The sequence below is a fragment of the Culex quinquefasciatus genome, chromosome 2, assembly GCF_015732765.1.
Source record: "Culex quinquefasciatus strain JHB chromosome 2, VPISU_Cqui_1.0_pri_paternal, whole genome shotgun sequence".
Taxonomy (NCBI): Eukaryota; Metazoa; Arthropoda; class Insecta; order Diptera; family Culicidae; genus Culex; species Culex quinquefasciatus.
The window spans coordinates 10364845-10390171 of NC_051862.1; the positions used below are offsets into that span (position 1 = coordinate 10364845).

Genomic DNA, 25327 nt, shown 5'->3' on the forward strand with positions numbered 1-25327 from the left:
TACATTATCAAACATACACAAAAAAAACCTTACCTAGCCTTTCGTGCGGAAGTCGATCCTCGAAAGCACGAAAAAACCCAATTAACCCTGTAACGAAATACTCTCGAAAATGTCCCCTTTCCACGGAAGTCCTAGAATTCAACTTTTTTTTGTCGTACTCTCGCTGGTTAACGACCGCCCGTGGCGAGTTCTGTCCTCACATATGTTAACTTCTGTAGAGCTCGGCTCGACCCTTGGCGAATGTCACTCCCTTGCTCGCTAGGCACAGGGACTGGGTAGGGTTCAAAAACGCCTCTGACGATGGGTACATTAATCATAACACCACCCTATACGGTACGCACACATGCTGGTAGAGTGAAGGTTGGGACGAACAAAAAGAACGAAGATTAGCAAACTGCGGTGGTCGAATGGATTAGCTAATCTTTTGCGTGGTTTTTAGGATTTGTAAACAAATTTTGTTTTTTTTTGTGTGATAAAAGTATTTTGAACTTAAACAGACTAGTCCATTTTTATTAAATTGGATCCAAACTCCTTCACAGGTTGAAACCAATGGAGTTTACCAGATATTTAAAAAAATGTAAACGCTAAAATTTATTGTATATTGTATCAAAATGATGTAGGATTTTGGTGCTACTGCTTTGGTGGCTTATCCTACCGAATAAAAAATCAATCAGTGTTTAATCAGTGTTAAAAATTCCTTTAGCAAAAATCTTCTTTTTGATTAGTACCAAAGGTCACCTGCTGAGCAATCTTCTTTTCTTCCCACCCCATTTTAGGCAAAATTGTGAGTTTCCAATCCATGCCTAAATGGTTTTATCGCAGAGATAAGTAACATCTTAGCCTGGCTATAGATTGAGTTAACTCTTGTACACTAATATAGTCCAAACTCAATTATCCGAAGGGCCTGAAAGTAAATTTAATATGGATAATCAAATCTTCGGATAATCGAATCATGTAGAGACAACCTAGGGAAACATCATCTAATTCCAGCGTACCTCTAATGTTGTCATATCAGCACTTTGACTTTGACTCATTAAAAGCGCTTTCGACTGAAATCGAGAGATAAATAGTTCAATAAGGAGTGAGCAAGCAAGTTTCTATCAAAAGTTTTGCGAAATTAGTTGTTTGAATAGTGAAAATCAGCAACTTGGATGGAGTTAGGAGCCAGTGCTTAACCTGCCAAACATACGAGAATTTCCCCTTGTTGAGCAACTCTCTACGAAATCGGCCGATTTCGACCATTTTTATTTTTTGCATTTTTTGATTTGGCTCAAACTTTGTGGGGGCCTTCCCTATGACCAAATAAGCTATTTTGTGTTATTGGTTCACCCATACAAGTCTCCATACAATTTTGGCTGCTGTCCATACCGCCCGTGTGGATCAATCGGACCGCGCACTGGACTCACAATCCAGAGGTCGCCGGTTCGAATCCCGCGGCGGGCGCTCTAAAATTCTTTGTGTAAATATGGGTATTCGGCGCCGTCGCTCCGTGCCATACTTTCATACACTTAGGAGCCCAGGGCGGCGAAGTCCTTGTAGATAAAAAGGAAGACACTAGTGGTTGGTACTAGCAATGGTGGCCGACAGCTATAAAGTCAACTTCATTCCATACAAAAATGGTTTGTAAATATTCAAACAGCTATAACTTTTGAGTGACATTGAGAAAAAATAGGTACACGGAAAAAATTGCAGATTTTTTAATCATCTTTTTTTTTCACTAAAACTCAATTTCCCGAAATACTTATTTTTTGATTTTCGAGATTTTTTGATATGTTTTAGGGGACAAAAATCCGCAACTTTTGAGCCATAGAGAAACATGGTCAAAAAATCTGCTGCCGAGTTATGAATTCTTGAAATCTTCTCACCCAAATAGGGCGTCCAATTTTCCCGGGTTTTGAAATTCCCGGGAAACGGGAAAAATATTTTTTTGAATCCCGGGAATTCCCGGGATCTCGGGAAATTTTTAAAACAGTCATGAAATCTTTGTTTTTTATTATAGTTGTTATGTTTTCAAGCATAAAAATAATAGAATGACCTCAATACTAGTAATTGTTGATAATCTACACTTCAATCTTTGTGCTTTGTGCGAAATAAAAAAAAAAAAAAACATTGGCCTAAACAGCTGTCCTAATTTGTTACTGTTGTCCTTATTTGCTCCAGATGCCGGTATTTGATAAAAAATAATTAAATATGATATTTTTATGTTTGAAATCATAAATATACGTAAATATAATCTTTTTAAAAAATAAATAAAATTAATATTTTATGCACTAGACATTTTGCGGATCTGTAGACAAATTTTTAACAATTTTCCTAAATAAGCTAAATTAATGCTAATATATGCCGCAAACAAATTTAAATGCTTTAAAATTCTTATCGATTACTAAGTACCGTCATCAGGGGTGACATTGGGTCTGGGGGGTGAGATTGGGTCATACAAATTTCAGCATTTTTGTATGACCCAATTTCACCCCCCAGACCCAATGTCACCCCTGATGACGGTATTTAACTGTTCATCTATTTCCTCAACCAAATCTAAATTTGCAGACCATAATTCGATTTTTTTTAATTTCGGGAATTCCCGGGACAAACTATGAAAAATCCCGGGATTCGGGAATTCCAGGTTTTAGAAAAATCCCGGGAATTTTGTCTCGGGAATTCCCGGGATGGACGCACTACACCAAAACAAGCCACAATTTTCTAATGTCGATATCTCAGCAACTAATGGTCCGATTTTCAATGTTAAAACATGAAACGTTCGTGAAATTTTCCGATTCTTTCGAAAAAAATATTTTGAATTTTTTTAAATCAAGACTAGCATTTCAAATGAGCGTAATAATTTTATGGCATCAATAAATACTTTGCAAATTAACAGCAAAAAATAATAATAATGGGAAAACTTAATTTGATTAATTCATTTCAATTTACTGTTTATATTGAACTAATCAGCTCTGCCGAAATTTCATGTCAAGGTTTATTGCAGATAAAAATAGTTTCGAAAGCATTCACAACTCTGCATAGATCTTGCTTATTTTTTGGGCAACAAAAATTACACTATTATGGAATAAAAATAAACTATTTTGATTTGGGTAACCTTTTTTTACGAAAACTGTTGTTATATCAGCCCTTCCGGCTAAAATCAAAATCAAGTATATTTAAACGTATTTGTGCAAGAAGAATTAGATTTTTAAGGAAAATGAAATGATTTTCTTTTCATTCATGAGCTGAAACCAGACTTGTTCTGGAAAAAAATATTTGCCATGAAAAACATAATTTCTGCAGTGTTTTTTTTTTCATTTCAGTTTTAAGTGTCAATGGTGCTGATCACATTTGCGCTAATAAACCACAAACAAATCAAGATTCATGAGTAGTGGGTCGCTCATGGCTTTGAAATCGTTTTTACTCCTGATCTTTTCCAAGCTGACCACTTTGATGATTTGATCAGCAGTGAGTGAGTGAGTGATCAGTGCTCATTAAACCGACAATCAGGACCCTTCATTGATCTCGAATATCTTGTATAGTTTTAAAAACACAAGTATCATCAAGAATATATTTTTAAAGAAACTTATTTGATATTGCAACTAAAATTTTAAACTTCTAAAAAAATATTGTAGCAGGTCTAATCACTCCAACCGATTAGCCACTTGCTTGGCAGCAGCTTCCGCAAACGGCTGGTGCAGTCCCAGTCGTTCACCTTCCTCCAGGATAACGATAACCGAGTCCAGGGTTTCTTCCGCAGTAGGCACGATCTGTTCCGGTGGCAGCACAAATCCGTACCGTCCAGTATCACGCAACTCGTAAGCAAATGCAATCGGAGTTTGGTAATTTCCCTTCACCCAATCCAAACTGCTACCGGACGCGATATCTGTAAGGTTGAAACTTTAATCACTGTAACTTCTAAATAGGTTAATCGCTTCTTACAAATGATTTCGGCAATGTTGCCCACTTTGTACTCCGTTCCGTAGCGTTCCTTCAGCTTATCAGCTGCCTTTTTGGCCACTTCCAGCTAGATAAGAAAATCGATTATTGTACCATCAATATTCAACGGTCAATACCCCAAATTACCATTTCATCATAATTGTCAAGGTGTTCTGGAGTGTGACCGTACGGAAGCATCAACAGCTGCGAGTAAGCGTGGAAGTCCAGATAGGTGCTGACGGTCGAGGCCACCGAAGTGATGTACTGCGAAAGACCCCGAGTTTCGTCCTCGGAGAACGGTTCCGGTCCAGCGAAGGTATCCGTGCAGGGATTGCTCGAAGCTCCGCCCTCTGAAAATTGAGGTAGAATTTAATCAAAAGACAGAAAAGCAAGTTGACCCACTCACGCATGAACTTGTAGTCCCAGTTCCGGTTAGGATCGGCGCCAACGCACAGAATGTTGTGCGGCTTACGGGTCTTTCTCCAGGCGCGGTTCGTCGTGTGCGTGTACACGTAGCCATCCGGATTGGCCACGGGGAAGAAGTGCCAGTCGTAGTTTTCGGCAATGTTGCGGATTTGCATATCGGTGGAAGTCAGCAGTTGGTTCAGGATCCACGTGACCGTAGCACAGCTGATCCATTCCCGCGAGTGAATCGTTCCCTCCATGATGACACCAGCATTGCCGGCCTTGTAGGACACCTTGACGCCGCGGATTGGACGACCTTCGTAGGAGTTTCCTGCGGTGATTGGTGTTAGAACATCCGGGTATTGACCCAGCAATTCGTCGAGCCACGCGTAGATCTCTTCCAAATGGTGATACGCATCCCAGCCGAAGCCTTCTCGCTTAGACTTTCTTTGCTCATCATTGAACAGCTTCTGCAAGTCCGTCACGGTCAGCTCCGCTCGTAGTCCATGCCGTTCGACCAATTCTCCAAACTCGGCAAACTTGTGCGGTGGGACAACCAAATCCGCGTGACTGTTCAGCTGCACTGGTTCCGCCCAGAACGTGTATCCCTCTCTAAGTTGCTCGATCGCTTGAAGCACTTCCAAATCTTGCACACTGTCAATCTGTATCCGGTACAACCGGTAGTTGTCAAAGCGCGCTTTCTCCGCTAGGGCGACCGAAGTCGCCACCAAAAGCACTGCAAACAGCGGTATCACCAACTTCATCGCGATCGGAATCGGAACTAAGCCGGACAATGGCCACGACAAGGGCTTTTTATAGTCATTGTACGTATGAAACAATCGTTTTGAGATATCGTTATCTGCCGATTCGTCACTTGCTGATGACACGCTGCGTAATCAATCACAGGTGATAGCGAAGCCCAAAAATTGAATCGGGTGCCTGACCTACCGTAATAATCTAAGCGTGGTTCTTATCAATGTTGTAACTAAATGACTTTTCAGTATCAAGGTGGACTAGCTCATTCCTTTTTCAGGGCAGAGACCATCTACTTACAGGTAGTCGTAGACCAAAGCTACTGACTACTCATCACTCAGGGTCGGCATTTCTACTCAGCGATTCAAGTGAGACACGGATGAAATAAAAATCAAGAACCACAATTTTCTAATCAAAACGTGTATTTTCTGGGTAAGTGTAGGGTGTGGGTGTGTGTGGGGAATGTAAGGCACTTCAGGGGCAACGTACCGTTCAGCAGCTGGACTCCACACGAACTCTCGAACGCCTTCGGCGTTCACCTGCTCCAAGGCCGGTCACAGGAGCGCCCTCAACTGTGCCGCCGCGATCCCGTAGAGGGGGGGGGGGGGGGGGATGTTCTTGAGCTGCTGGTTGGTCGTCGGCTTCCGGATGGCTTGAGCTGCTGCTGGGTTGGGCTGGAACGCAGAGGTAGGCCAGCGGGCGTTGCTGGGCCTACTTGCGGCAGGCGTCTTCCCTCAGTGGCGGATTCGGCAGCCCCAGAGTCCACTGATTTGGGCGTGCCGAGAGGATAATCTCCTTGACGGGTTATGGCGCCGCGCGCCAGAGATTCGGGTCGGTGCTTGACGTTAAAACGTAGCCAACGGCTCCTGCGCACTCACGAGGCTAGGTTCACCTGTTCCCGTGTGCCGTCGCGCCGACGGACTCGACTTCCGTTCGGGGCACTTCCACTTCCGGAAGGCAAAGACGTGCGCAGTACAAATAGACGGTACTGGCACAAACGGACACGACTTAACACACGGACGCCTGAATGGCAAAAGAGGCCGATGCTAAACATCGGCGGGCCAACAAGACATTTTCCCGCTCGATTTCCAAACGGGAGGGGAAAAGCTCCATTTTCTTTTCCACCCAATTCGAGTAGTCCTGCCCTATCGCTGTCAAGGACTATCTCGTTACAGCGGCACGAAAACCCTTCTACTGCCATGTATTGTGTGATGTTGTATGTACGGAATCAAGTAGAAAAGTGAAGGTTCGTTGAAGAATTGTAACCAACGGTTACACTATCCACCACCCCGGTGAAAAAAATGTGAAAGCTCAACGAGGTTTTGCATTTTTTTACAACAACGCTTTATTCAACCATCGTCGGCCTTTACTGGATTCGTGGGTGTGGACAAAGAAACCTACAATTCTCAGGTACAACTACTCTACAACGCGCGAGATTATGAACCTCCACAAAACAACTCAAATAATAAATAAAATAAACAAAACATGCACAAACTACAAGAATTCAATTAATAAATTAACATAAAACATGCAGAAACAAATTAAAAATTAAATTAAAATCATCCCGTAATTGGGGTAGACAACTCTATATCTATGTTGCGCAACAAAACCCAGATCGAAAGTCCGTAGACCCACGATGTTTTGTAAGGCAACGATGTTTTTCAAAAATTTCGATGAACTGTATGCTGCGCGGTAGAGTAAAAGAGAAGGCATGATTTTGATTTTCATCGAAGTTTCGCTGAGCAGGCTATCTCGCTCTTTCGCGATTGCGAAAATTTCGGAAGAACTGTCAAACTGCCAAACAACCATCTTGTTTTTGGAAAAGTTTTTTCAAGTTGCGTGCTGTTGGCAAATTTCGTAATGATTTCAGTTTGGTGAGCTAGGTAATTATTTTATTTCTTAGTTTGTTTGTTTAATTTAAGTTCTTCTGCTTCAAGCCGTGCCAATCTCCTGCTAAAGCAGACAAGTCCGTCCCTGCATCGTTGACCGGAACCTGCCGGCAAGTTGTGACTCCCGGGTGGACATGGGCCCAGCAATCACGACCCCAGAACAAAACGGGGAAGACATGAACCAGCCCTACGAGCCGCACCGGACCTGGTCGAAATGTTCACGTTAATCAGTGACAGAGCTAACCACCATAACATCCCCATTGGACGGTTCCTGTTCCGGCAGCTGCCATCAGTTCCAACTAAACATGCCCTTTTAGTAAGCCATGGGTGAATTTTCCGGCTGCAAAATGTTCCGGCGTGGCCAACCTTCAGAGAACGGTGCTCATTCGTTTGGGTCGTGAGTCCAAGAGCGATAACGGGACCACCACCAAAACTTCGGAAGTTCGCAGCGGAATCGGTGACGTTAAAGGAAAACAACAGGTGCAACGAGCTCAATGAACTTGAATCCGTCCACGAAGATGAATCTGCTACAGGAGATCCAAACCTAGCGCTGTCTAAATTTCTGGTGGGCAATCGGAACGCGGAACAGTTTAATTTACCTAATCGTGCCCACGAACAACATTTTCAACGGGTGAGTTGGTTTTTGAAGCAAAACATTACATTTACTTATCTCAGTTTTTTTCTCATTTATTAGGCTGATGCCGTCCGGAACCGGCAAGCGGGAGGATCATAACTCTACAAGTTTCCTCATAAAGTCGCTGCATGGACCAGGCCCGACAGACGGTCGGTACCCTCGTCTAAAGCAACAGGGACCGTTTCACGTTCCTGGAAATTCACCTCCCAGCCGCAATCCGGCGACACTAAGCGAAGCGGCGGTGGCCAGCAGCAGCCACTGAAGTCGGTGTCCGGAAGCGCGCAAAAGTTGCGGAAAAGGTCTTACTCGGACCAGAATCAGCTGCATCGGCACAAGCCGGGACTTCTCCGATGACGGAATGGCGGAAAAGACGATGAGGGTGAAGATTATGATTGGGAGTCGGCGAGGCGTGACTGCGGCTTCCAAACAGCAACATCTTCTCAAATCCATTCTGGTGAATTTTAAATTCAAGGATCTTTCATAATATGATCACACTGGTTAATTTTTCGTAACATTTAATGGTTTTCCATCTATTTATTTCGCAGCTATTTCCTACTTGCAAATCTTCGGTTGATCAGCCAAGCTACCTCTCAAGTTGCGTCGCGTGGAAGATAGAACGCATCGGGATCAGAACAATTGCATTGCCAGCAAAATGGTTCACCGGCCCAGAAGCAGCAGCAGGGTGACGGCAAGAGCGTTACTATCCGCGGTTCATTCACACCCAGCAAAGGGCAAGGTTCAACCACCCAGTAAGAAATACGGGGCCGATCGGGTCTGATCGTAAGAACGACGATCAGACCTACAGGGGCCGATGCGGGTCTGATTTTGAGACACGCATCAGACCCGAATCAAGGTATTTTGCACCCGAAACGTCAACCTGTCAAGGTTATTCGAACATCGCGAGAGGTCTACGTGCGGGGCCGATGTAAGAACGACGTCATGGTGAAAAATCGGACGCGCGTCAACCTATTTTTGCCTTCTTCTTCTTCTTCTTCTGTCATTTGTCATTGGATTTGTTGTTATAAAAACAGTGATTTTCGTGTTTGCATCAAGTGCAAATTTTGTTTATTTCATAAAATTACAAGAAATAAGTTGATTTATTCCCCGACCTTAATGTTTTGATTAATATACCACAAATTTGATCACATTAACACGAACTCCCCGGTAGGACAGCCTTCAAGAGCGAGTTCTAGGCTCGAGTGGACCGGTTCCGGATCATCCGTCGTTCCGAGGGCTTTTGCAGGTTGTTGACCGCTTGGCAAGTCTGTTTTTCCAAAAAAAATACCGGAACTTTAAAATCAGGATCGTGGACCGGATTCGGTTCCGAGAGCAATTGTAGGGAGGCGATCGTCCGCCGGCAATCCTGTTCCATCCAGCGTCGTTCCGATGGTGCTTGCAGGGCTACGACCGTCCATCGAGCTTGTTCCGTACAACGTCGTTCAGAAGGCACTTGCAAGCTGGCGACTCCCGGCGAACCTACTCTAGAGCCATAGCCGTTCCGGATTGCAAGAACCTATTTAAATAGAAATAAATAAACAATTAGGTCACTACATGAAGCAAATGTACAAATAAATTACCAAGATCTTGGACCGGATTAGGTTGATCTTGATCGGACGTGTTCGTACAGTATTTAATCCGAGGTTCCGAGGGCAATTGCAGGGCGGCGACCATCCGCCAAGCCTGATCTATGCAGCGACTTTCCAAGGGAACTTGTAGGGCCATAACCATCCATCGTGCCTATCCCGTCCTGTTCATTCCGGATGTAGGATGGCGACCGCCTGGCAACCCTGTTCCGTGCTGACTGCAGGCCCGGCAAGCGAGCCTATTCCGTCCAGTGCCATTCCAACTTCCAGCATTCCTCGAGCCAGGAACATGAACCGGTTTCGGTTGATCTTGACTTAATCCACCGTTCTGAGGAAACTTGTAGGGCGATGGCCATCCGGCCAGCGTGTTCCGAGCTGTCTCGTTTGTATTGAACTTGCAGGGTGGTGACAATCGGTTGTGGCTTCTCCTTGCTGCGTATCTCGAGGGAACTTCTTAAGCGGCCTGCGTATCCGGCAAGCCAAGAGGCCGCTGCGTTCGGCAAGTTCACCGGAACCACTCAGCTAGGCAGCTTCTACATTCCCTGTGCTCAATTTTGGTGGACGCTGCGGTCGATGGAAGTTGTTTGGTCGATCGATCTGCGTCGCTCCGCGTGGCGCAACGGTGGGGGCGTAACTCCAAAACTGGCTTCCGTTTCCGTGCTTCCTGGTGGTGACGTTCGAGTTATTTGACCTGAAAGAGGGGATATTTAGATTGGGTAGAGACGTTTCAGAAATTACTGTTTGTACCTGTGCTCCATTACCACCGGTTCTGCTGCTAGCGGTTGCTTATGTTAGTTCTCTTCGTCGTCATAATCCGACCGATTTCCCCGCGGATCAGACTAGCCAGTACCTAGTCGGAAGCAGAATATTGGAAAGGACTGAAGTCAATGCAACGCTTCATGGTCTCCCGTGGGACCATGTCACTGCGGCCACGATCGTCCCGTTCGTCACAATCCATTCCCCGACGCTGCTGCTGGCCCGCTGGTTGACCCTTGCCCTTTGCTCGGTGTGGATGAACCGCGGATCCTACCGCTCTTGCCATCACCCTGCTGCGACTGGGCCGGTGGACGCTAGCCTACGCTTCTGGAACCTCGGTGGTAGAGTAGTTTAGAAGTTCTTAGGCGGACGAGTAGGTGCACTTCTGACAGGATGTACTGGGTTGCAATCATGGTGGCTTTTCGGCTTGATAGTTAGGGACCGGATCATGAAGAGCGGGAGTTCCGCCGTGCTGATCCCTGAATAGCCAGGGATATGCTTCTATCAAGGGGCGTTTCCTGCCGGAGGTTGCCAGGGAGCCGGTGCGCAGACCGGTGTTGAAGCGCTGTGGAAATTAATCAAGTTTATTTATGTTTTTAATTAATAGCTGCTAACTCACCAGTATTAAACTGTTCTCCGGTTTCTTCGCTACTAGGCCAGTTCCTACTATCTGATGGAAATTGTTGTTGTTCAGTCGTCCAAGGCATCGTTAAGATGACGCTCGCAAGGCTACTATCGAGCCAGTTCCAGGGAAGTGGACCGATTCCGGTTTGTCTGCACCAGGACGTGTTCGTGCAGCATCTCACCCGTTGTTTCAAGATGGAGCGAGGCCTCATTCAGCGCCAGGTCATTTCAGGTACGTCACGATGAAAGTGGCCGTGAAGCATTTCGTGTCGTGCTTCGAGACCTATCCGCCGTCAGGAACTTCTGCAGAAGATTCATCTAGCCGGGGCTCAGCCTGGTCGGTTTATAAAAGTTCACGCTCGTTAGCAGCTTCTACACGCTTCCGGACACCGAACCTCGTGGCACCTTCTGGCTCGTATTGGTATCACCTCGTTCAACTTTGCGGTGCATCCGGTCAAAACTAGTGGTTCGATTTCGAGTAGACCGCCATCATTTGAAGCGGCGGGTTATGCGCCGAGTGGCGGCCGGTGCTGTCTGTCCGTCTGTACTGTCTAATGTAAGCATTCGGCGAGGCAGATTCCATTCTTCTCGACACGAGAACGATGGATGTCCTTTTCCGGACCGTACCGTATCTTTCGTCTCGGGAATCGCGTCCAGTTGCTCTTTTTTCCTAGTCCGAGATAAATGTCCTCGTCGATAGATTTACGTCAAAGGGCACGTTGTTTAAATCTTTTCCCGAGCACGTGTAGACCGTGGCGCCGGAAACTGGTCACATTTGATCACTTGGATGCTGTATCCCAAGGCCTTGTGGCGAATCAGCCGCAGTTCCGTCGCGAGCGAGATGAAACACACGTCGCACTCAAACAGTTTCGACGGGTCGTGTATGAGAAGAGCTTGCGTTCGGTCGGAACGCTTGTAATAGAATTCCACCAGGCAAATGCCACACTTGTAGTTCTTATTTTCCCAGGGTTGGTAACGTTCGGCGAAAAACTTTTCGTCGTAATCCGTGGCTAGGGCCATTTCTTACAGCAGGTTCGGCGAAGGGGCGACCAACGAACTGCGGAACCGGTGCTACAGGCACTTCCGGGTAGAACTGACTCTCGAGCAGCAGAGCGGACGCGTCGCTGTAGTATTCCATAGTTTTGTCGTTTTCTGTGTGCTGGAAATTTGGCTGCTCGTCCCCTTCAGGCAGTTCATCACCAGCATCTTGACGCACTTTGGCATAAAGTTGTTCTTGGTGGGCATCGTTTAGCTGAACGTCCGTCAAGTTTTAGGTTGCAACTGCAGAAATTCCTGGAGCAAATTAATTTTCGCGGACGGATTCAACTTCATTGAGCTTGTAGCACCAGCTGACCCCCTTCGAACTCGCCCCAGATGGCCAAGCAGTCATGAACACTCGGTTGGTGCCGATGCCGCTGCTGATTTCCGGCAATTTTCGAGTCCAATACCAGACGGAACCAGCCGGAACGGGAATCACACGATGGATATGTTTCGGCATCGACACGTACCTCCACAGCCAGTAGGCAATTCGATACTGTATCCGGCCACCGATGATGAGAGCGGGTGCAACTGTGGCGGAACTTGAAGTGCTAATTGAGAAAAACACAAAGAAATGTTTTTATGTGATGCAAAAACTACAGAACAAAATTACCTGGCACTTTTTGTGCTGTAATGGGCCGAGGGCACCTTCAGGTTCGTGACCGTCATTCGCACCTATTCCGAGCAATGTGTTCCGAAAGCACTTGCAGAGCCATCTCCGTCCTGCGTGCCAATTCCGGATTGCACCGGGCCTCCACAAAGTTTGTTTGCCTTACTTGGGTGCAAAGTTTTAGGAATGCGGACCGGTTCCGGAGATTCACCCGGTCATATTTATTCTCGTGGCGTGTTTTGTTGGTATGCTGGCCACTGAACCAATGCGGTCGCTGAAAACGAGTTTGCGGTCCGGCAATCTGAACAGCACCAGCGCAGGTTCATGGGTTCAGCTCTCGAGACTTTTTTTTGCTGTTGAAATCCTAAAAAAAAGAAATCCATAAGTTAAGAAATAAACATTTGAACTTTTTTAGCTAGCTTTTTGCAGAACTCTGAATTACCTCCCGCTGTTGCTCCTTCTCCTTCTCCACAAACTTGAAGCTCTTCCCGTTCGACGCAGGAACCGGCGTTCGTCCTGCAGTTTCCGCCCGTTTCCACCCATTTGACCACCGGCGGCGTTCGCGACAGTGGCCATATTCTGGCGCAAGTCCTCTACCATGTTGGCAAATACAATGATCTTCTTTGGGGTTTCCGGCAAGGACTGCGAGTCGCCAGCAGATTGATTCGGCAGCTGCGCTCGACTTTGACATCCAGGCCAGGCACGTAGATTGAAACGGCTTGAAACAAGAGTACTTTAAATTAAATAAACTTACTCAAAATTTGAAGAATTAACTCACCGAAAATTTGAAATTATCACCAAATTTGGAAAAACACGCGAATCGATCAAACTTGTCCAAAAGCAAGATGGTTGTTAGGCAGTTTGACAGTTCTTTCAAATTTTCGCAATCACGAAAGAGCGAGATAGCATGCTGAGCGAAACTTCGATGAAAATACTTAGCATGCTTTCTCTTTCACTCTAACGCGAAGCATACAGTTCATCGAACTTTTCGAAAAACATCGTTGCCTTACAAAACATCGTGGGTTTACGGACTTTCGATCTGGGATGTGTCGACTGCAGTGCAAGTCGTAAATCTTTAATTTGGTCTAGGTGGTGGGTTCATGTGTGTTGTTGTTTGGTGTTATTGATTACAGGGATGCATGTGTGGGTTCATAATCTATGTAATATGTTTCATGTGAGTTCAATCGGTTTCCGAACAACACAAATTGCCCAAAACCACGATTTTTTCAAAACCGAAAACGGCTAAACAAAGCGTTGAGTAAGCGCAAAAACGCTCAATTGATTTAAGACCGTTTAAGGCACTAACACAGATTTTTGGTCGGGGCGGGGAAAGTGTGCAGGTGAAGAAAGCCGTGCTAGCACGGATCCCTGCCACCTCCCGAAGGAAAAATCCTTAGATTTTTACACCACCCGGTCAAACTTGATCGCTTTTCGTGCTTTCCGCTAGGAAGCCAATTGTAACTAAATGACTTTTCAGTATCAAGGTGGACTAGCTCATTCCTTTTTCAGGGCAGAGACCATCTACTTACAGGTAGTCGTAGACCAAAGCTACTGACTACTCATCACTCAGGGTCGGCATTTCTACTCAGCGATTCAAGTGAGACACGGATGAAATAAAAATCAAGAACCACAATTTTCTAATCAAAACGTGTATTTTCTGGGTAAGTGTAGGGTGTGGGTGTGTGTGGGGAATGTAAGGCACTTCAGGGGCAACGTACCGTTCAGCAGCTGGACTCCACACGAACTCTCGAACGCCTTCGGCGTTCACCTGCTCCAAGGCCGGTCACAGGAGCGCCCTCAACTGTGCCGCCGCGATCCCGTAGAGGGGGGGGGGGGGGGGGATGTTCTTGAGCTGCTGGTTGGTCGTCGGCTTCCGGATGGCTTGAGCTGCTGCTGGGTTGGGCTGGAACGCAGAGGTAGGCCAGCGGGCGTTGCTGGGCCTACTTGCGGCAGGCGTCTTCCCTCAGTGGCGGATTCGGCAGCCCCAGAGTCCACTGATTTGGGCGTGCCGAGAGGGGATAATCTCCTTGACGGGTTATGGCGCCGCGCGCCAGAGATTCGGGTCGGTGCTTGACGTTAAAACGTAGCCAACGGCTCCTGCGCACTCACGAGGCTAGGTTCACCTGTTCCCGTGTGCCGTCGCGCCGACGGACTCGACTTCCGTTCGGGGCACTTCCACTTCCGGAAGGCAAAGACGTGCGCAGTACAAATAGACGGTACTGGCACAAACGGACACGACTTAACACACGGACGCCTGAATGGCAAAGAGGCCGATGCTAAACATCGGCGGGCCAACAAGACATTTTCCCGCTCGATTTCCAAACGGGAGGGGAAAAGCTCCATTTTCTTTTCCACCCAATTCGAGTAGTCCTGCCCTATCGCTGTCAAGGACTATCTCGTTACAGCGGCACGAAAACCCTTCTACTGCCATGTATTGTGTGATGTTGTATGTACGGAATCAAGTAGAAAAGTGAAGGTTCGTTGAAGAATTGTAACCAACGGTTACAATGTATTGAAATTTAGATTCATTCATAAAGTTGTTGCTGATTTGGTTACAAAAAAGATTTGTTGAAGATTGTTCCAAGTTTCTAGTAGGATAGAAGTCTATGAATAAAACTGTAGATTCAGTTATGTTTAAATGATTTCTTCTAGCTCATAGAGTTATTTGGTCTAACTACAAGGATACATGAGGAGTCAATATATTAAAAATTCCATTGTTCCATTAGCCCCAGTTTTCAGTATCGAATTATCACGATGTAAAGATAATCCCAAAAAGTAACTCCAAAACGCGTCAGTTGTAACTGGCCATCGACGTTTTCTACGTAACCCTTCGATAACCGCTATCTGTTAGACAAATAGCTACCGTTTGGGCTTTCCAGTATACCGAGTCCGATCTAGACAATAACCAATCTGTGTATTCCCGAAGATTAGATTGCACGCTTTCAGGACGTACTCCGCGGACTATAAAAGCACTTCAAAACAAAGCCCTCGCTCAGTCAATTCCACTTGAATTGCCGTGGAACTCGTGATGGGATTTAAGCTAATATTCGCGGTAGCCCTCTTGGCTACGGCCGCTTTTGCCGAGAAGGCACGATTTGACAACTACCGGCTGTACCGAATCCGCGTTGAGAACGTGGCCCAGCTGGAGGTGCTGCAAGCGGTTCAAGAACTCAACGAGGGATACAACTTCTGGTCCGAACCTGCCCAGGTTGATGGTGATGTGGACTTGGTGGTGCCTCCGCACAAGTTTGCCGAGTTTGATGAGCTGGTTGAACGCTTTGGGCTGAAGGCCAACCTGAACGTTGAAGATTTGCAGAAGTTGTTTGATGAAGAGCAGCGAAGACCAACGAAGGAAGCTTTTGGATGGAACGCTTACTACCGGCTGGGTGAGATCTACGCCTGGATGGACGGTCTGCTGGCTCAGTATCCCAACGTGCTGTCGCCAATCAATGTCGGAAATTCGTTCGAAGGTCGTCCGATCCGCGGTATTAAGGTGTCGTACAAGTCGGGCAACCCGGGAGTGTTCATGGAGGGAACGATCCATGCTCGCGAGTGGGTCAGTGGAGCTACGGTCACGTGGGTCCTGAACGAACTGCTGACTTCGACCAACAGCCAGGTGCGTAACATTGCCGAGAACTACGACTGGTACTTCTTCCCGGTGACGAATCCGGACGGTTACGAATTCACGCACACGAACAACCGTATGTGGAGGAAGACTCGTCAGCCCCATGGAATCCTGTGCACTGGAGCCGATCCTAACCGCAACTGGGCGTACAACTTCATGCGTAAGTACTAGTGACAGTCGGATCAACTTAGATATTAAAGTTCCCAATCATCGCAGAGGGAGGTGCTTCGAACAACCCGTGCTCGGATACCTTCGCCGGACCAGAACCCTTCTCCGAGCCGGAAACTCGCCTGCTGGCGGACTACTTCTCGTCGGTGGAGAGCACGATCAGCACCTACCTGTCGTTCCACTCGTTCTCGCAGCTGTTGCTGCTGCCGTACGGACATACCACTGCACCGCTGGATAACTACCATGAAATCGTAAGTTAGATTATTTTTTTGCAAGAGTTTTTGGATAACAGGTTCAATTCCAGATGGAGATCGGTACCAAGGCGATCGCGAAGCTCGCCGAGCGTTACGGAACTCAGTACCAGATCGGAAACATTGCCGAGGCCATCTGTAAGTGCTATCGCAAACTTCAGTTCCTGAAAAACCTCATAAAACCGTCAATTCTTCCCATGTAGACATCGCCACCGGGGGTAGCATCGATTGGATCAAGGGCGTCTACCAGACGCCGATCGTGTACACGTACGAGCTGCGCGATCTGGGCCAGCACGGATTCGTGCTGCCGCCGGAGCAGATCATTCCCAACTCGGAAGAAACGCTGGACTCGATCATCGTGATCTTGGAGGAGGGCGAGGCCCGCGGTCTGCACCGACGGTGATTTGCTTGATTTGTGGCGGACTTTGAGCGTTATGTGGTGATAAGCTTGATGGTCACAATAAAAATCTCTTCTAAATTTACGATGGACTTTATTTGTGATTACTGATTACGGATTTGAAGCTAGGTGGTATGTGGTGCGATTAGATAAGAAGTTGTTGGAGATTTAAGCTGTCCACTTGTCTGTGGTAGATTAGTAAACAAGAAGAAATGAGTAAACGCCCTTTAGCGTGTAGCTCAACTCCTGTCAGATATTTTCACTCTGCTGTAACCACTCTCGAATATAACTTTGACAAACGTACACGCGGTTTTATTTCCACTGCCGCTCCACCTTTTACAGGTTATGGGCCTGTTCGAACGCGTTTGTTCGAGTTAAAAAGTTTTCGCCGCGAGTTTTTCGGAAGTTTCGCGATCGAAATGTCCACGGGCGGGGACGGAGCTGCTGCTCCCGGGCGCGCTGCCACAAAGCAAACCCTGTCGAATCTGCCGCCGATGGAGCTCCTGATGGGCCGTGAAAACTGGCCGGATTGGAAGTTCGCTGTGCAGACGATGTTGGAGGTTGAAGGCCTTTGGGACGCAGTTGAACCGGCAGCAGGCGCCGTGGTCGACCCGGTGATGGACAAGTTGGCCAAGGGGCGGATCATCCTCATGGTCCACAAATCGAACTTCCACCACCTCAGGGGGGTGCAAACGGCGAAGGAAGCTTGGACGAAGCTCGAAAATGTCTTCGAGGATTCCGGATTGACTCGACGGATGGCGCTAATCAACAAACTGACGTCGACGAGGCTGGACAACAGCGAGTCGATGCAAGCGTTTGTGTCCGACATCCTGGAGGCCGCACACCAGTTGCGCGGAATCGGCTTTGACGTGACGGATGAGTGGGTCGGATCGTTCCTGCTCAACGGATTGCCAGCATCGTATCGTCCAATGATTATGGCCTTGGAAAATTGCGGCCAAGCAATCACAGGGGATCTAATCAAGACGAAGCTGCTGCAGGAGGTGTCTGTTCCGTCGGAGGGAGCCGCGTTCGCAAGCAACAAGCAGCACAAGAAGTCGACGAAAAGCCACCAGAGCAATCCACCCAGCAGTCACCCGAGCACATCCAAAGGACCGAAATGTCGGCGCTGCCACAACTACGGTCACATCGCTCGTGATTGCAAGATGAAGGAGCCGAAGAAGGACGGAAGTGCTAGGTGCACCGTGTTGTCGGCACTCAACGAGGAGGATGACAACTGGTACTTTGACTCCGGCGCATCGAACCATTTTTCGAAGTCGGACGCGATGCTGGAGGATCTTCAGCAGTGTGGAGGCACCGTGGTTGCAGCCAACAGAGGGGCGATGAAGGTCGTGGCGAAGGGGCGGATGCAGCTCACCCCGAAAAGTTGCCCGAATTCCCCGATCGTCGTGAATGACGTGCAAGTCATCCCGGAGCTGTCATCGAACCTGCTGTCAGTCAACCAGATCGTGAAGCGAGGCTGCACGGTAATCTTCAACTCCGCTGGAGTGAAGGTGCTGAACTCGGACGGTGACGTCATGGCAACTGGAACTCGTTACCGGGAACTGTTCAAGCTCGATCTGCGATCGCAGGAAACGAAGAGCGCACTCGCTTGCTCGTCTGCGGTTGGTCTCGAGGTCTGGCACCAGCGCCTGGGACACCTGAATTTGCCGAGCGTTCGAAAGCTAGCCAGTGGACTCGCCAACGGGATCAAGATCGTCGGAGCCGACAAGGAGGACTGCAAGGTGTGCCCGATGGGGAAGCACACACGACAGCCGTTCAACAAGAAGGGTTCGCGCGCTACCGGGATGCTCGATGTGGTTCACACCGACATCTGCGGACCGTTCGAAGTACCATCTATGGCTGGAAGCAGATACTACATCCTGTTCGTGGACGACCGTTCCCGGAAGATGTGGGTGTTCTTCCTGAAGACGAAGTCGGAGGAGGAAGTCTTGAGAACCTTCAAGGAGTTCCACCTGATGGTCGAACGCCAGTCGGAGCGCAAGCTGAAGGTGCTGCGAAGTGACAACGGGAAGGAGTACGTGAACAACGGTATGAGAAGCTACCTGAAACAGCACGGCATCGTGCACCAGACGACGAACCCCTACACTCCAGAACAAAACGGCATTTCCGAGCGCGGAAACCGCTCAATTGTTGAGCGCGCTCGATGTCTACTGTTCGGAGCTGGACTGGAGAAGAAGTTCTGGGCGGAGGCCGTGGGCACAGCTGTTTACCTCCTCAACCGGTCTCCCACGCAAGGTCACGAATCGACGCCGGAAGAGGTTTGGACACGCAAGAAGCCGGATTTGTCGCACCTGAGAATCTTCGGCACCAAAGCGATGGTCCAAATCCCCAAACAGAAGCGACGGAAGCTGGACCCGAAGTCGCACGAGTGCATTTTTGTCGGCTACGACGAACACGTGAAAGGGTATCGGTTCTACGACCCGCAGTCACGGAAAGTCTTCAGCAGCCGCGAGGTCCGCTTCATCAACGAAGGCGTACTGGAGAAGCAGGAGGATCGACGTCAAGAGCAAGTGGTGCGGCTGGACATCGAACCGTATGTGCCGCCGACAGCAAGTGGTTCGCCGAATCGCTTCGTGGAAATCGACGACGCCGCCGAGAACGAGCTGGAGAATCCCGACACGGACCGTGTCCCGGATGTCGACAACAGCGAGGACGAGTTTCTCGGGTTCGAGGAAACAGCTGGCTCAGTGACCGACGTGACCTCCGTGCTCCCACCGCAATCATCTTCAAATCCTCCGTTGTCACCGGAGTTGAGGCGCAGCGGTCGGGAGCACAAACTTCCAGGCAAGTACGATGATTTCCATGTTTCGCTCAGAGGTTTGCCGCATCCCAATCCCTTACAGGAGGTCGAACCAACCGATACCAGCGACGACGACGCCAGCGAGGACAACTCGTCGGAGGAATCCGATGACCCGGTCCCGCCGAGTCGCGACACGAGCTGCGTGGTGGCCACAGCCAGGAGTCTGGCAGTCGACGGCGATCCCTTGTCCCACAAGGATGCGCTGTCTCGAGAGGACTCTGCAAGCTGGAAGAAGGCCATGTTCGACGAGTACGAGGCGCTGATGGCGAACGATACCTGGACGCTGACGGAACTACCGAAGGGCAGAAAGGCCATCAAGTGTCGGTGGGTCTTCAAGACCAAGCACGACGCGAGTGGCAATGTAGATCGGCACAAGGCGCGGTTGGTTGTGAAAGGATTTTCGCAGCGAAAGGGGGAAGACTATGACGAAACCTACTCGCCAGTCGTACGTCACAGTTCCCTGCGATATCTGTTCGCGCTCTCCGCCAGATATGACTTGTCGATGGACCAGATGGACGCCACAACCGCCTTCCTGCAGAGCGAGTTGGAAGAGGAAATTTTCATGGAGCAGCCACCCTGTTTCGAGGACCCGACCAGACGCAACCTGGTCTGCCGCTTGAACAAAGCGCTCTACGGATTGAAGCAGTCAAGTCGAGTGTGGAACGGAAAGTTGGACGCCGCACTGAAACGTTTTGGTCTGCATTCCTCGAAGTACGACCCGTGCCTGTACAACCGGATCGCCGACGGAAAGATACTGTTCGTCGCAATCTACGTCGACGACGTCGTGATCGTTTCCAATGACGAAGGGGTGAAGAACGAGATCAAGGCCAAGCTGAGCAGCACATTCCGGATGAAGGACTTGGGACCTGTCAGCAGCTGCCTGGGCATCCGCGTCACCCACGGACAAGCTTGTGTCGCGCTAGACCAGCAAGCATACATTGAATCGATGCTCACCCGGTTCAACATGCAGAACGCCAAGCCCGTGTCGACACCATCGAACCCGTGCGTGAAGCTGATCAAGGAGATGGCGCCGAAAACGGCGGACGAGGCGGAGAAGATGAAACGAGTTCCCTACCCCGAAGCCGTAGGAAGTCTGATGTACCTGGCCACCTGTACCCGGCCGGACATCATGCACGCAGTGAACCAACTGAGTCGTTTCAACGCAAATCCTGGGCCGAAGCACTGGGAAGCAGTCAAACACCTGTTCCGGTACCTACGAGGCACGTGCGGGTTTAAGCTGCGTTACAGGAAGCACGGCAACACAGAGCTAGTCGGGTACGCCGACGCAAGCTGGGCATCGGATTTGGACGACCGGAAGTCAACAAGTGGCTACATCTTCATGCTACAAGGAGGTGCAGTTGCTTGGAGCTGCAAGCGACAGCCGACTGTCGCGCTGTCAACCTGTGAAGCCGAGTATATGGCTCTGGCTGCCACTGTTCAGGAAGCTTCGTGGTGGCACGGATTGTTGGCTCAACTGGGACGAAAGCAACCGATCGAGCTACGCTGCGATAACCAGAGCGCCATCTGCATCGCCAAGAATGGAGGTTGCACGCCGCGTACCAAGCATATCGACATTCGTCACCATTATATCCGTGACGCCCTCGACAAGAAGATCGTGAAGCTGACCTACGTCAGCACGGACGAGCAGACGGCGGACGGCCTGACAAAGTCTCTGGAACGGGTCAAGCTGGAGCGCAACCGATCAGCGATGGGGATCAGCGGATCAGCTTAAGGAGGTGTGTTGGAGATTTAAGCTGTCCACTTGTCTGTGGTAGATTAGTAAACAAGAAGAAATGAGTAAACGCCCTTTAGCGTGTAGCTCAACTCCTGTCAGATATTTTCACTCTGCTGTAACCACTCTCGAATATAACTTTGACAAACGTACACGCGGTTTTATTTCCACTGCCGCTCCACCTTTTACAGAAGTTATATGACATCCATGCCTATTGATAGTAAACAAAAAATGGTTTATACATGCTTTAAAATTCATATTTTTTTACTATTTCAGAAACTATACAAGAACTATTATTGACATTCATTGTTCCAAGAATAAAAGCACCATCAACGATGTTAATATTGAAATGATAGGAGCAAATTAACAGTCAAACAACATTAGACCTATTGGTATAATAACAATTTCTTGTCCTCTAGAATTGACGCAGATTTCCTCCTCTTGAGTAATTCTATTCCTGCAGGTTCATTGAAGCTCGTTGCAGTGCCATTCTGTCCCGATAATAATTGATATCGAATGACAAATCAGCATCCAGCAAGATTCGATTTCCGATTCTCTATTTCACACTTCACTCCCATATCTAGATCCACAGCCTTCGTTAGAAGCCTTTTGATGTAAATCAGAGTCAACGAAGAGAGGGGCGAAGTAATTGAATTTATGACACCGTCCAAAAATGTCCCTTTCCTTGTTGAAAATTTTTATTTCTACATTCATTACAGCGTTATGGGGAGATATTGAAATTTTTATTATGACTTTATTTTTACGGCAACTTGGTAGGATCCGCCCTCGCGTCCAACTCCAGGGTTGGGGGGACATCTTTGTCTCCTAATGCTTGTACTAAAAATCCGGACGCGGAGAGTAAATGACCATAAAAAAGTAGGTGAAAGCTCCGGCGGGCAGCTTTGCGCATGTTCCCAAATCTGAGGAGAGAAAAGCTGCAAAAACATAGTGTTATGTACCGTGCAACAGAGCAGAGGGGGGTTGGCGGGAAATCTCCGCCTTTTGAATATTTTATGCCGCTCTGGGTCCGGTGAGAACCATCGATATTGGACAATGTTGCATGCCGTTGGATATTAGGTGGAGGCTCCCTGCTGCTGCTGGAGTTTCAACTTCCGGTTCATTCGGCGCCACACGCAAAACGGTCGCAGCGTGCAGAAGTAGAGAATCTCCACGAAGCTCAGCAGTGACACTCCCATGAACAGGCCCAGCAAACCGCCGAACGTTCCGAGCAGTTCGGTTATCGTGTACGAGTCCGTCCTCTCGAAGGTCGGGAACTTTTCCTTGTTGTAGTGCACGCTGATCTGGGTGTAGGAAATGCTGGAAGGAAAGAAGGTTTGTTCTGGAGAATCGTAATTTTTACCGATGTAAAAGTTCTCACTTGGAAGACTCCTTTCGTTCCTTGCGGATGCTCCGGTAGTCCAGGTCCGTCTGTAGCATTTCCGTTTCGTACTTTACATAGGTGCACGTCGGCAGACAGTGACAACTCTTGGCGTCCGAGTTCCGCCGGGGTCGGATCTTCTTCTCGCGACTTCGGAGATGACTGTCAACTGTACCGCAGTGTTGCTTCTGCACGTTGCACAACTTATCCTCTTCGTCATGAGGTAGCGCAAAGTTGACGCAACCCTCGGTGAAGAGTTGTTCCCTGGCGCGGCATTCCAGCTCACAGTTCTTCTGCGTGTAGACTCGGAAGTACTCCAGCTCCTTCTCGCCAACCATGTAGCACTTTCTCCTGTAATGATCGACTCTTCAAGTAACTTCTCCAAATAACTCAACTCGATACCTACTTCTCCGGAGGAAAATCTACGAGCTTGCTCGATAGCTGGGTGTCCCGCACCTTCACCGTAACGTACGTACTCTTGCCCATAGGAGCATAAATGGCCCCAAGTCGGGCCTGCGGGAAGTCCGCCGGCGAATGCACGTACACCATAAAGCCCTGCTCCGCTCGGCAGCTGTAGTCAAAGTCGCCCCGATCCAGCCGCAAGTTAATCACCAAATCGATCTTCTTATCGTCCAAGAATGACCTCCTCGGGTACTCAATCTCTGCCTCCGCCGAACCATACCCGACCTCCGGATTCCAGTTCTGAATCACCGCCGTCCCTTCGCTATGATTGTAATGCCGATGCAGTCGATCACCTCGAAACAACTCTTTACCGGCAAGCCCGTTGAAGCTGTAGCAAATGCCGTCCTCCGTCAACACCCGGTGAAACATACCTGCGCAGCTCTGCTTGTCCATATCCCAGGTCACGCTCTCGCAGATGTCGTCCAACGACAACGATACCTCACGCATCGCTCTGACAATCCTTGGATTCGCCGGACTCGAGAAGTTTACATTGTACGGGCACGGAGCGTCACACAGCTGCAACAGTCCCTTCAGATGATCATCAAACTTCGCCGGATTTCCCTCCGTTTCCCGGTAACTCTTTCCGATATCAAACAGTGACTTTTTGGACTTGGTTTGCGGACATATGGTGACGGCTGGAAACGGCACCTCCCAGCTATAGGTCACATGTTCCGCGGACACAATCTTGACCGGATTCTTCTCCCACTTGATCCAAGCCTCCACAATGTTAGTCCCAGCAAAGTACAGCGTCGTCGCGAAGATGATAGTCCAAACAAGCTTCTCAATGTAAGAACTACTCCTACAGCCAATATACCTCACGCCATGAATCGAGCTACTTCCACAAAAATCAACCAACGAGTCTTCCAGCGAGTGAATCTGCTTCAAGTGCTTGTTATTTCCAAGTCGTCTGATGAGTCCATTTCCAAAGTTGCGCACCCCAACAGGACTCTTTATCTCAGTTGGTGGAGTCACGGACACATCGCTGACTTCAACCGCGGTCGAGGCCGCGGGTTCGGAGTCGTCGTCCGGTTGCTTGCAGGTCATGATGGACACTACTGGATGGGTGGTTGTCACGCTGCCGTTCGAACCATGATGGAGGTGTGCAATTTATCATTTATTGTTCCCAGGTTTTAGCAGGGGTGTGCTTATGGGTAGATTTGAGTAGATGACATCTACTTAGCTGTTTGCTTAAATTTATTTATTTTTTAAGGAAAAATATTCAAGTTAAACGATATTTTTGACCATAAAAGGGCTTGCACCAAGTTTCACCCAAGGGGCTGGAAACTCTAATATTACTTAAGAATACTGAGTATACTAACGATATTCCAGTATACTTATTAGTATACTAACCGAAAAGCAATAAACTGTCAGTATATTAAGATACTCTCAGTATATTGGTAAGTATACTGGCGATATGTGAAGGAAATAATAAGTATACTAACATATATTTTGATATACTGGTTAACATAATAATTATAGCTCCAAGAGTTTCCAGCCCCTTGGTTTCACCAATTTCTTGGCTCAATTTTGAAGCGCCCTTTTCTTTTTTTCAAGTCATATGCACTCTTTCTGGAAAGTCAACCAAACATTTCAGTGTTTCAAGGTAGTGCTGTCGCAAAGTCGCTAAGTCGATGCGCGATCGCTGCGCGATGGTTTGTTGTTTGTTTTATTTAAATTTAGCTTTGTCACTCTTGCGATGCATAAGTTTTTTTTTATTTAACTAAATGATTTTTGGTTGTTGTGCTCACGCAACTATATGTTTCCCCAAGAGCGAGAGAAGCCAACTCGCTCACCAAAATGTATCAAATTTGGTCCAATGATTTCAAATGACTTTCTGATATTGAAGGAGTAGGAGCCTACCCTTCAGGTGAATCGATACTCCGAATTGGTAAAAATGTTGGAGCTCGTTTTAAAAGCACAATCGCATTGTTTTATTTTTTATTTGTTTGGTAGTGCGCAAAATCTAATTCGTCATTCATTTGCGTAATGCGTTTTATTTTTTTTGGCACGATCATCAATGTTTATGAGAACACTATCATCTTTCATATTGTAAATACGTGCAATTCATCCTTTATCTCTGTGCTTACAGTATTTAACGGTGTAGCATTCTTGAACAACCACTTCGCAGCAACAGCCTCACAGGGCATGCAAACCTTATGCATCGCTTTGTTAACATGTTTCCAACAGATGACTTGTGTAGGCTGACTTACTCTTTTTTATACTCTAACAGAGGATGATTTTTGACGGGTAGAGTTTTTCAGAACATTTACCCCGAAGCTTTGA

General features: G+C 47.9%; 3 protein-coding genes across 3 annotated transcripts; 1 reads left to right on the forward strand and 2 right to left on the reverse strand.

The window, feature by feature from the left end:
• Positions 1-3619: 3619 nt before the first annotated feature.
• On the reverse strand, positions 3620-5104 carry LOC6042370 (zinc carboxypeptidase). Its single transcript, XM_001851444.2, has 4 exons — positions 4325-5104; positions 4066-4268; positions 3922-4006; positions 3620-3865 (listed from the first exon to the last, which is right to left on the reverse strand). Exons 1-4 carry the CDS (start codon positions 5085-5087, stop codon positions 3624-3626), a joined length of 1293 nt encoding a protein of 430 aa, XP_001851496.2. The 5' UTR covers positions 5088-5104; the 3' UTR covers positions 3620-3623.
• A 10080-nt stretch (positions 5105-15184) lies between these two features.
• LOC6042369 (zinc carboxypeptidase) lies at positions 15185-16736 on the forward strand. The gene is made up of 4 exons (XM_001851443.2): positions 15185-15995; positions 16052-16254; positions 16308-16392; positions 16458-16736. The coding sequence occupies exons 1-4, from the start codon at positions 15239-15241 to the stop codon at positions 16655-16657; spliced, it is 1245 nt and encodes a 414-aa protein (XP_001851495.2). The 5' UTR covers positions 15185-15238; the 3' UTR covers positions 16658-16736.
• Positions 16737-22277: 5541 nt separating this feature from the next.
• LOC6042368 (pickpocket protein 28) lies at positions 22278-24088 on the reverse strand. Its single transcript, XM_001851442.2, has 3 exons — positions 22989-24088; positions 22583-22933; positions 22278-22521 (listed from the first exon to the last, which is right to left on the reverse strand). Exons 1-3 carry the CDS (start codon positions 24086-24088, stop codon positions 22278-22280), a joined length of 1695 nt encoding a protein of 564 aa, XP_001851494.2.
• Positions 24089-25327: the final 1239 nt, after the last annotated feature.